This window comes from Drosophila santomea, chromosome 3R (genome assembly GCF_016746245.2).
Source record: "Drosophila santomea strain STO CAGO 1482 chromosome 3R, Prin_Dsan_1.1, whole genome shotgun sequence".
In the NCBI taxonomy this organism is placed as follows: domain Eukaryota; kingdom Metazoa; phylum Arthropoda; class Insecta; order Diptera; family Drosophilidae; genus Drosophila; species Drosophila santomea.
This window is the reverse complement of record NC_053019.2, coordinates 5,223,823-5,236,743: the sequence shown is the minus strand read 5'-3', so window position 1 is coordinate 5,236,743 and position 12,921 is coordinate 5,223,823. Positions and strand designations below refer to the sequence as shown.

At 41.6% G+C, this 12,921-nt stretch overlaps 1 protein-coding gene across 1 annotated transcript; it reads left to right on the top strand.

Moving 5' to 3' along the window:
- Positions 1-347, top strand: LOC120454525 (metallothionein-2). Its single transcript, XM_039639890.1, has 2 exons — positions 1-71; positions 149-347. Exons 1-2 carry the CDS (start codon positions 47-49, stop codon positions 247-249), a joined length of 126 nt encoding a protein of 41 aa, XP_039495824.1. The 5' UTR covers positions 1-46; the 3' UTR covers positions 250-347.
- The last annotated feature ends 12,574 nt before the right edge of the window (positions 348-12,921 follow it).

Genomic DNA, 12,921 nt, shown 5'->3' with positions numbered 1-12,921 from the left:
AAAAGACTTGAAAACACCGCAACAAGCAAACCAAACAACCAACAAGATGCCTTGCAAGGGATGTGGAAACAGTAAGTACCAGTCACCCTAAATGGGGAAACTTATATATTATAAAGTTATACTAATATAATGAACTCTTCACCTTCAGACTGTCAGTGCTCAGCCGGAAAGTGCGGCGGTAACTGCGCCGGAAACAGCCAATGCCAATGCGCCGCCAAGACGGGAGCCAAGTGCTGTCAGGCCAAGTGATTCCCGGCTACTTTTGGATTAGGTTAATTAGTTTCTTATAGTTGTTACAAATCCTCGACTGACACTGAATAAACCCTATTATACTGTGGTTATCTTAATTTATTATGACTTAATTCATTGGGAAGTGGATATCTAGCAATTCCAGTGATATCTAGCAATTTGAATCCCTTCAAAAATTAAAAAATGATGCTTCATTGGCAAAAGGATACACTATGGTAGAATGATGCGATCAGCAGAGAGCATTATTGCAGGGTCAACTCTCTAGCTCCTAAAGTTTCCAAAATCTCTTCATGTTTATACGGATGGACGCATGGACAATCATAGTCTGACACAGCTAAAGATTCCGAATATAATAATATAAAATATAAGAACTGTCGGAAGCAAAAGTGTTTTATATTCAGTGGACTCAAATGATAAAGCTTTATTAAAATGAAATCGTAAAATTTATTTTCAAATTATAAAATTGTTCTTACTAATTCCGTTCTCCCTTAATAGAGTAATCAGTGATCGAAATATTGTGGAAACATTCATTAATCCTACACATTCTAAGCCGCATTATAAGTTCATTTCGCTTGCCTCTAAAGTGGCTCTAAAATCCTCATGAGTAAATGTAGAAAACAACTCAAACATTTTCAGGCAAATGTTACAAATGTAGCATAAGTCTTTATTCCAGGCCCCACTTTGGGCATAAGTTTTTAATCTACGGGGTTTGTTTAATTTGCAGCGAAGCAAAACAGCTCGCTACCACTTTCTAAGGCCCATTTAGCCAAGTGTGGTTGGCTGTGGAGCAGGTGCGTTAGTTGAAGGGCCATCAGCCGACAGAGAAGGGGACTCGAGTCGCCGCAGTCTTTAAATGTGCAACTTGGAGGGGCCACTGCTGGCAGTGGCGAGCGGCGAATGCATGTCTGAGTGCCACAGTCGTGTCCTTGCCACACTGCTCGGAAGAGTCCTTTAGGATGCGTGCCGTAAACAGGTTGATATGGCAGGATGGCAGGCAAGTGGTTAAACATCTGGCAGATTGAAAGCCGTGAAGGACACGCTGTCTGTCTGTCAATTTTCATTCGAAAGATGCATTAAGCGCGCTAATTGCAGTTGACAATCTTATTTAACAGCCAGCCAAAATGGGGAATTGCCGAGTCCGGGTGCCAGGGTAATCTAGTTGGATATCCTTGGAGCTTAGCTCTATGCCGAAATTTCCATTTCAGCGATTTAATAACGTTAAGCGGCGGAAATGGAATCGCGCCAGGTAACTGCTCACTGCTAACTGATTTTTGCTTTGCTTTTTCCGCCAAGTCATCAAAGTTAATTCGTATGGGTGGAAGTTCGAGCTATGATGTTTTAACATCCATTTCCCGCTTCGAAATGCCAGTCAGCCGTTTCGCCTTGCTTTGCCCTATTGCTTTGTTCTGCTTCCTGGCCGGAAATTCGTGTCACACCATTTGCCAGTTTCTGCCTGATAAAGTGACACGTCGGCATTTAAAGTTGCAGGCTGCAAGTGGGTCACGCGACGCGTTTAAATCTCGGCTTAGGGGCGCATACGCGGCTTACGCAGTGACGCACACGGGACGTATACGCGACGCCTTTTTGTGGGCTCTCTTAAAGCGCAAACGCAAACAGTTAATTACGGCATTAAGTTTTCATGTCGCAACGAAGTGAAACGAAGCGAAACGGAAACAACTGCATTGCAGACACTTCGTGAGGACTTTGTCGCCAGCCGAAAGGCGAAAAAGGACGAGGCGCCCGGCGCATCACTTATGCAAAAGAACATTTTAACTTTTTGTTGGCCACTTTCGACCCTCGACGGGATCAGGGATCAGAGATAAGGGATTGGGGAATGGGGATGCAAAATACGGTACATAGTATTCCGGAAACAGGGGACAAAGGACACGGCCTCGTGTTTATCTTTGCGTGTGAATCTCGCCTCCTGGCAGTGTAAAGTTGCTCTACGGTGAAATCAAATTATCCACACAAGTGGCGAGAAGTTTTTGGCAGGCAACGAAACATAAATTAATGAAATGCACAAAAACTGCGAAGCCACCGGCACCCGACCGTTTTGTGTGCAAATATTCTTAATAATTTATTACAATTTGTTTGCTAAGCGCTTCGAAACTTTCCTGAACTTTCCAACATAAATTAACAGATTAGTCAGCAGCCGTCGGGTCGAGTGGCAGATTCTATGCTCCCCCGCCACCCAATTCAAGCCAGAAGCCGGTTGACCCAAAAGCGCCAGGAAAACCCAAGCAGACTGGGCCCAGACAGGTTCGGCCTCAGTTTTGGCTCACCTGTTCCGGTGTCCCTGCGTTAATTTCCATCTCCCAACGAGCTGGGAAAACTTTGCACCAGCACGCACAGAGGTGCGCTTGTGATCCAACCGCTGTGGCTAACACTATAAATCTTGGCCAATTTGCAAATCTCTCCAGCCGCTTCTCGTGGCTTGGTGGTCAGGATCCCGTGGTTCACCATAAAATATTCATTTTTAATTTGTTTCATTTGCTGACCCCTCAAGGAAACGTTTGCACATATATTTGTATGTATAGAAATATCTCTTCGACATTTAAAATTAAGTTATTTAAAATCGATTGCTGCCTATATTGTGTTTTAAAGTGTCAGAGCAATTCAACGCATACTATAATAATCAATAAAATAATAAATAATTTATTACTCTATTAGTAATTAAGAGTCAAATTATTACTTGTTTTTTATTTAGTTATAGCAAACATAAGCATCCAATGGTATTAAGCATCAATGGACATTCTTTCACTGAAGTTCAACAAAGTTATTTATTTTCGTTTATTACTTTTCTCAAACCTATCATCACTTTAAGCATTTAGGTTGGGAAATGAAAACTGTCGACATAGACATTCAATTGATATGGTTGTTCACGTTCGCGTACAAGTTGGAGTCCCAGGTGCGTAATCAAACAGGACCTCCCACCACCCACCACCCATCAGGTGGGTCGCCTTGGGGGCCGCCTGTCTGCCAGGTCGCTTATCAATCGCTTTGGCGGCACTTTTCCATTTTTTGTTCGATTCGTGTTCAGTTTTCGGTTGCCACTGATTTCCCAAAGCACTTTAAGACCCTGAAACTGGGTTCACGGGTCAGGGGTCAGGGGTCGTGAGTTGTGGGTCAGGAAGCGAGTAAATGTGTCACCTCATGATTGCCATAACTAAGGCCAAGCAAACCCATTAGGGCGGCACATCCTGCGGTTGCAGGAAGTCCTTTGCCCTCTGTTGACAGCAATTTCATATGCACGACTGCACCATTACACAATGTGTCAGCCATTGCAAAGACAAAGGCGGGCCCAGGACACGCCTCCAATGCCCAATCTACAGTCCCCGCCTGTCCATTCGCCTGACAGTCGAGCCAACAAACAAAATTACAGTTTTGTCCTTGTTGACCATTAGATTTATTATAAAACTTTAATGCAACTTTCGCAGCCAATGCATGCCTGTGTATGGGTGTGTGTGTGTTAATGCCGTAATGTTGTTAATTAAGTGAACATGGCAACCGCCCTGACCTGGCAGCTGTCCAGTATGTACATATCCTGTTCTGGCCACCGCCCCCTTTAAAATCCATCCCTGCCACCTGTCAGTTGCAACCGGAGAATTTCAGAGGAAGAGCACAGGGCTCCAGGACTCCAGGACTCCAGAGCTCCACGTCTGCATGGGTCAGGGAAAAATGCAGAGTGTCAGCGACGATTCCAAAGCATTTCCGAATGCCATCCGACGGAGCGTTGGGTCAGTCCGTGCCTCATTACCTAACTGTGCACGTGCACAAATCAATTTGGCTCTGCCAAGCTCGTTCTTTAGCAGCCAAGCTAAAAACAATCATACGACACGTTGTCCAAACGGCAATCAAAGTCAACTGCTTTCAGTGCAGAAGAAAATCTCACACTGGACGGAAATTACGATGTGGAGAATTTGTTCATTTGCTGTTGGTAAGAATTACTATGCATTTATAAATTTAACTGTAAAGTTGTACACATGCCGGGACATATAAACCCGCTGTAGCACATTGTTATTGTAGAAGAGGCTCTATTGGTCTACCGTAAGTTTAATGTCACGATACGAATTAAAATGAAATGTTTTTCTGTGTAAAAAAACAGTTAGGGTACGAGGATGTCGTGGTATGTTTTAATAAGCAATGCACTATGGGGCGAACGACCACTTTTTGTGGAATTAATTAATAACTCGAAAACGAAGCAACATATTTAAGTTCTGTTTTTTGATTTATGTTCATGATAGTAATACATTTGAGGAAAAATGGGCGTGGTCTTGCCTTCAAACAAAAAAAAAACAACCCAAATTTTTTTTCAGTGTACAAAAAGAAATTTTTTGATCGAAAAAATTTAAAATATAAACTTAAATTAAACCAATAAAGTAAGAAATGGGGGCTGCTTACCTTGTTTTTAAAAAAATATCGAAGTTTTACTTCTTGCTTCACAGCTTTAAAAATAGCATAAATATGTTTAAAAACTAATGTTTCCCAAAAAACATAAAATTCAAGGAACTAGAATTTTATTGTAATACCATTAAAATACCATTAAAAATGGCGTTATTTTTTGCATTACTCGTCGTCTCTGTTATCCATTTCTCCAACAATTTGCTGTTTTTCACTTTGAGGTTAGACCCTTAAAAGTTAAATTTTGGAGAAAGTGTGCAAAAGTGTGTATTTATACTAATAGCATATACTAATAATTGATTACTCTACAACATATAACAGGTTTTAGAGACGGAGTTAGCCGGACTCACTTTTTAGCTCTATTTAAAAATTAGAATACACTACAAAAGTTGTGTTTTATTAGGGTTTGAACTTACTGAAGATTATTGGGACACCACAGTTAATTTTTACATTCGAAGATCACAAACACTTATTAAAAAACACAGGGATTCGACTGCATGTTATAAGTAACACTTTTGATAATTGTTTATGCACTTTTTGTCACTTCAAACTTGTAGGATTTTTCAGCGATTAACAAAAATTCGGTTATCGGTGTGCCAGCGCAAACGAAACAGCTGACTAAACAGCTGTTCACTGAACAGTGGCGCCCTCTTTTAAAATTTCAATTACGTAACATGATAGATTGATGTTTTTTGAATACATTTAAATTTAAAAAAAAATTTTTTAAAGACTTTTAAAAAATCGGTTTTTTCCACATAAGGTGGTCGTTCGCCCCATAGTGCAATGGCTTAGGAGGATCCAGAAAGATGCCACCTTGGGTGCTTCAGTTTCTGAGGCATGCAGCCAGTCATCCAGCCACCCAGTCAGCCAGAAGAACCCCAAGATTGCTTCAGTTTCGGTAAGTACAATGCAGTTTTTGCCCACACACTCACTCAGCTGATGCTTATCTATCGCAGTGCTTGCCAACCGTACTGATAAGTGCACTTCATGATGCTCAAATTATATGGCTGCCTGGGAACGAGCGCCATCAGCATTACGCCCATGAAGCACAAACATATTCACATTGTTGCACAGACTATTAAACACGGGGGAGCGGGGGAAAAGGAGAAATGCATTTTTAATGCAGCGCAAATGTGGCATGTATTTGGCCGGGGTTAGGGGATGCTTGCTTTTAGTTAACCAGAATTCGTGGTACGGCTCTGGGAACTGTGCATGCCCCAACCATTGGCAAACTTTGGACGCAATTAAACACCAATTAGTGGGTGGCTCAAGTTTCGGCTTAGCAAAACTTTTGATTTTTTCGGCAGAGATTTTCCGACCCTTGCTCGCCGCCTATTTAACGACCTTCGATTGAGCAGTTCAAGTACATGGCTCGTTTTCACGTAGTCCTCGCTTTAATTGTAAGTGGCTCTTGAGGACAGTCGGGCAGTCGGACAGTCGGGTGGAAATTAAATCAGTGCGAACTACCCTAATGTAGTTGGAAACAATCACGTGACCTGGTTGCCCAATGCCGGAGGATAATGTCATAAATTAATCAGCTCTTGTCCACGCTCCGGAATCCGCAAGATGAAGCTGTTTATTGGGTGGGTAAACATAGACATAAAGGATATGGGAATAAAAATAAGACTTGGGTTATAAATATATTTAATATTTGGAGGTTTAGGAACTATAACCTACCTTGATTATCAAACTTTACATTATACTCTCAGTATTTTTCAGGTAGTGTTTAGAATTCAAACACTTTTAACTTACAAATATTGGAATATTAGTTAAAGATACCAATTCCTTTTTTAGATTAATCATCATAATCATATGAATCTATCAGTTGGGTAAACCCTTTCCCTAATAGTGCAGTCAAGCGAATCAGCCACTTGCGACCATATTTTTGGGCTAGCTTATGTGACTGTGTATTTATTTAATTGGCAGCCAAACAGCAAGCACGTTGAGTCAACACGGGAGGCGAGCTGTTGCTCGTAATCTAAATCCTCCACCCTCTAACCTCCAATCTGCATACAAATCCCGGCCAAGAAGTCGATTTGCATACACCGAGATGAGGCCGCAATTGGGTGACTCTATGGTATACATAGCTCCTCGCAAATTGAACTCTTCGGTGCCGAGAGTCGCCGATTGCGACTCCACTCTCTAATCAGTGGCTGGAAAACAGCCTGCATCACGTACTCGAGCCATTTCCACAGGACCCGCCAGGAGTCCACAGGATGCAATTGGATGGCCCGGGTCAACAACAATGGCAGCGGCCAAAAACAAACTGAACCGAGTGCTCGGCAGGAAAAAGCGAATCAGCCAGGGCAAAAGTAGATCAACCAAATAGAAAGGCACTTCTGGGCCGAATCAAACAGAGCGACAAAGGCACAATGTCCATGCCAAATGAGCAGGAAGCAGGAACGAGCTGCTTTTTAGACCTATTTGGTATGGAGCATTAATGCTTACCCAGCAATTCCGGGATGTTCAGCTAATTTTGGCTACGGGAAATCTATCGACTCAAATCAACTGAAAATTTCAATATACTTTACAAACAAACACTGTCATCGCTAAGTAACCGCAATTTCTTTTCAGTGCTCCGCCTTAACAGGGATATATGTTTCGGCACAGGGCACATTTTTCGTCTACTTTCACGTGCCCGAAGGGCTTTTTCCCAAGATGATTTATAAAGTGCAATATCTGCGCGACAAGCAGAGCGTAAATACAAACTTATGCTTTACCCTCGCCGGCGGCTTTATGTGCCAACTCTTCCGCATGGCTCCAAAGTATATTAAAATCCATATGGAAAATGCAAATCGCACAGCGACTTTGTTTGATAGGCCGCCGTTTGAGGCATTTTATAGCGTGCTCGTCGAGCACAAATGATGTTCATTTATTGCCAGACACTAAATAATGCAGAAAGTGCAAACTTTGTTCTTGGTCTTTAAGTGCCGATGAAAAAGCCCCTCTGCGGTTCCGCCTCCTAATGAAAAATGCATGTACCGCCGCGTGCAATTGAAGATGTCGCCGTCTCATGTGCGAACATGGAAAGGCTTTTCGCAAGTTGAACGGTAGAAGGACCGAACCATTTTGTATCGACAGAAAAACACAGCCTGATGTTGAACAGTGCACTGCTTATAAGTAATAATAATTTTATTTTTATATATTTATCAGGCAGAAATTTAGTGAGAAAGATAATGGTTTATTGAAATAGATGTTCAGTGAAATAGTGTAATATCTGACGTGTTAAGTCTATCTACAATTTGCCGCATATTTTTGTAAATGATTTTTAAAGGTTAAATACCCATGGTGTTCGGTACTCGAGCCAAATCAACACAAAAGAAGAAAAATAAAATGTCAAGCAAAGCGCTTGGGACTTTCTATGCAAACTTAATTAAAAGAAGTGTCAATTATTTGCCAGCGGGTTCAATTGAAATGCATGAAATTCTAGACAGCTGGACCAACGTGCTGGTTTCAATGAAATGAAAATATAAAATATGCATTTACAACTTCTCGTGACTACCGGCGATGCCCGGATAAGTATGCTACAGGCAACGTGATGGGGAATTGCGCCAAAATCGCTCTCGTCCTGCATTCAAATGGGGCGCTGGTGCCAAAAAGGGGCAGTATCCATCCAGCGAAACCCAGAGAAACTCAGTATAGCAGTGAGTATAGCCCAGTGAAACATAATCCCGGCAGAGGGTGCAGTGCATCGTTCGCCTGTCTGCCAGGCGACAAAGCCACTCAATAATAAATGCAACGAGCGCATTTCAAACACTTATGGCAAGTTTAAAGTGCCACCGCCTTCGTTGCATGAGAAGTATGGAATGTGGCCATATGCTTCTGCCAACTGAACTGAACTATGTGGCATAAGCGCACTGACTGCCGCATAAATAATTGCACAGTTGCTGCAAATAAAATGGACATCAAGACACCAACTTAGTCAACTAGTCTGTGTCGCCGAGGGTTTCTCTTGCCGTGTGGCAAGTGAAAACTTGTACAACTTTTGTATTGTCCCGGAAAAGTGGTGGGTGGTTGGGCAGATGGGCGGATGGGTGGCTTTACGGGTAACGGGTCGCTTGCACTTGAAGTGGAAAAACTTTGCTGCATTGCGTTAGGTAAAACTTTCGACGCTAGTTGTAGTATAAAAGCAAAAGTTTGCCGACAAAGCGAAAGTTAAAGTCGGAGCCAGGAATAATTTGAATAAGGAGAAAAAAAATGTTTTTCAGCATTTACTTGCCCAAACATTGCTGAACTCCAAACGAAATTCTCAATTAACAAAATTAAAACAATTATGTTGTGTGATGCGAAGCATTAAACGAGTATGAAGTCAGCTGAAAATAAATTCAACACATTTACCTAACCACACTTGCCAGCCCCGGCGTAAGTCTTAATTAACGAAATTTAAAGTAATATTAAGAAATTATTTTGCATGTTCCCTTGCCATAAATGGAAGGCGAAAAGGAGGGAGTTTGCGAAATCGAGAGCGAAATGGACACAAGCACACGAATCCAAATGGCACAGAAACTTTCCCGTTTTCCCCAGCTAGTTGCACGGGGAAAAAAAATCCCCCGCAATTGGCAATCGAAAATTGGAAAACTTTTTCCTATATTTGTTTTGGCTTCATTGACTTGATTCGCCCACACCAATCCACATGGCTTAGGAGCACCCACATATAGACAATCAACTCCCGCTCAGCTGCTGTGCTATTGCTGTGCTATTATCAAAAGTTTTTCCCCAGCACCGAGTTCTCAGCTAACCGAAGGCTAAGCGACGTCGAAAACTTTAATGGAGACCCAGGATCGAACACACACATGTATCCCTGCAATTGCAACTTTAATTGCAATCGGCCAGTTTTCAATTCTGATATCCACGCAAAAAATATTTAATTGTGCACTTAAATGTGGTGCAATTAGAAGCGATTAGCAAATAAGATACGTTTTATGGGCTTGTTTGGCAGAGTTTTCTTTATGTTTTCTGGTATGGTACTATTACCATTGAATTGCTAGTAAGCACAAAAATATCAAATGCTTGCAACACTATAGGCAAAATTTTAGTTAATATCAGTTTTTTTTGTGTTTTGTTAATATTTCTTGATAGCACGTCCTACTTTAATATGCAAAATGCTCTGAGCTCTGAAAGCGAATTCCAAATTGAATGTGTGCTACATTTGTGTTAGCTTTTAATAAAAGGGATATAAGAGTGTGAATTTGAGGTTTTTTTTTTGAGTGCAGCTATATAGAAAGAACCACCTAGGAACCAATCGACACGTTCTAGTTCACAGCGTGTATATACATGGGATATGTGTTGATAATGATATCTGTGTGCTGCGTGAGCCCGATTCACTTTGTCGCCGCCGTTGATTTCCCCAAGCAACCTGCCGCTCTTGCACCACCCACCCGGTTCCACCCTCCATGTGGAACCACCAACTCATCATGCCCTCTGCTGGGCGGCTATACATGCTATCAAAGCGAGTGCGAGTCTGTCAATATGTTCGGGGTTTAGGGCAAAAGCTTTTCCTCGACTATGATTTAGGTAAGCGTCTCCCAGGACACCATCCATGTGGATGAGGATGTGGCTGTGTATCTGTATCTGTATCTGCAGCTATATCTGTATCCGTAGCTGTATATCCCGATGGTAAGTCTGGCGACTTGGACATGGCGAAACCAGTTAGTGATTTTATTATTTATTGTTCTGCGTCACACCGCAAAAGGATTTAACACATAAATATTTCATTCCCTGGTCGCTCTTTTGCATTTGCTAGGGGGAAAACATTTTTGAGAGCTGTCAAAAATGTTTGGGCATTTGCATTATAATCGCCGCATACAATATAAATCTATGACCCATGCATATTTTATAAATGGTCGTCGGACATAACCCGTTGTTGCCCCTTTCCAATTCAATCCCATACAAGCCAATCCAATCCAGTCCGATTCCCATTTCACATTTCCCATTTCCCATTCCGCTGCGAAATGGGAAAGCGTTTTACTAGAACGAATTATATTTCATGTGATAAATTCTAATGTCCTGACGACCTAGGTGGAGGAATGGTGTGTGATTAGGATGGTTGTGTGGCTTTGACAAATTGAAATTAAATTTCGTTTGTTTGCAGATCACATTCCGAATTTCATGACAGTCCGTCGAGGCTTTTATTTAATTACAAAAATGTTGAAATACGCTTTGCATGGGAATTGGTTCTGTAAACTGTGCATGCCCTTCGACACGATAAGGTGGATTAATTGGCTTTGACAGCATACACAATGCCTCTACTCGACTCATGACCTTTTGCCCTGCCTAATAGAGATATAACCCGAATAGCTCAGCTGTGTGTATTCGGCTTATTTATGGGTTGGGAACTCACATTCGCATTCGAACTCGTGACATAATTAAAACACAAATAATTGTTAATTAGTTAACCGTTGCGGTAACCGCAGCTGAATAATCTAAATAGTGAAATCAAACTAATTATAATTAAAGGTAACTAATTGCAATTAGAGGCGACCGCAAATGGCAATTAATTAGGCGCAAACATCGACCCATGCTGAGGTCACTCGACCGGTTTAGACTTCTAGCCTTCCTTCCTTCTGGCGTTTCCACTTTTCACCGGCACCGGGAACTCTATTTTATTATATTTCTATTTGTGGACCTTTTTAATTTCATTAAGTCCCGCTCGACCTGTAATTGGAATGCCACAAAACGTGGCGATGGGGCTCGAGCCAGGAGAGCTCATCTTTTCGCACAGTTGAGTGCGGATTGTGGACTCGCCCACGCATTTTCCTGTTAAAAACTTCAATTGGCGCGTAAAAACGCGCGTGTCGAAAATAAACTCGTCCCGAAATGGAATAATTAAGCAGACTCAGGTTCATTCATTAAATCTGTAAAGTCAAAAGTTAAATGCAGATCAACCTCCTCCCCTCATCCCCTCGCTTTCAATTTTGGGTTAGAATATTTTTTTGGCATATATAATGCGCCGGCTTCTATGCGGAGCCAAATTAATTTGCGGCAAAATCGACTGACCGCTCTCCTGTAATTACAGGCCAGGGAGTCCTGACAATCCTGCCAGTCCTGGCACAGAATTGTGTTAACAAAAAACAACAATATACAAAAAAGAAACAGAATGCCCTGCAAGCAGGACAAAAAGCCAGAAAAAACAAGCGACCAAATTGCATAGGATGAAAATGAATTTTCCACATGAGAAAGCCGCTCCGAAGGATCCCATTTCTTTGGCACCAGGTGCGGATTATCCATAAACATAACCCAACTGGACGACCAAAAAACTAAAAAGTCTCGAAAGTGGAGAGCAGACTGCAGACAACAACTGCAACTTTAGGGGGCATAATGCATGCAAACTTGCAATAATTTTCCTTGGCTGAAACCGTTTTCGTTTCCATTTTATTTTTCCTCTTTGTAAATTTCACAACCAATAAATTTTATGCTTTCTGTGCAAGCGCCAAAGGCGTCTCTCACGAGGACCTCTGCAATCGGTGGGCGGGGCAGTAAAACATTTATGGTCGTTGCTAGATAATTAAGTTTTCAGTGAGTTTTCCTTCTATAACCCATCGCAGGCTGAGCAGCTGTATTTATGTCCGCCCCGATGGGCGTATAATTTTTTAGATGTCCTTTGTTGTATGGGAAAGTAACAAAGAGACTAATAAAGCCTGTTTTAAAGCCAACTTTTGGCGTTTCATTTAAACATAACATAACGAACAAGAGAGAACGCTATAGTCGAGTTCCCCGACTATCTGATACCCGTTACTCAGCTAGTGGAAGGGAGAAGGAGAGTCTTAAACACAGTTTTTGGCGGTTTGTAGGCGTTATAGTGGGCGTGACAGAAATTTTGTTGGCAAATCGATAGAAATTTACAAGACCAACACAAAAATGAAATAATATCAAAACATTTTTCAAAAGTGTGGGCGTAGCAGCTCTGGAGTCCGTATGCTTAATCTCAACTTTCTAGCTTTTGTAGTTCCTGAGAGCACAGCGTTCATACGGACGGACAGACAGACGGACAGGCGGACATGGTCATATCGACTCGGCTATTGGTCCTGATCAAGAATATATATACTTTATATGGTCGGAAACGCTTCCTTCTGCCTGTTACATACTTTTCAACGAATCTAGTATACCCTTTTACTCTACGAGTAACGGGTATAATTAATAAATACGACTTCTCTAGGCTTTTGTGCAATAGAACAAATTTTAAACTTCAAAAGCAGTTTCCAAAGTGGTTGAATAAATCAAATGTATAATAGTAAATAAATATCTAACCAAGATCCTCCTATCGAAAAATAA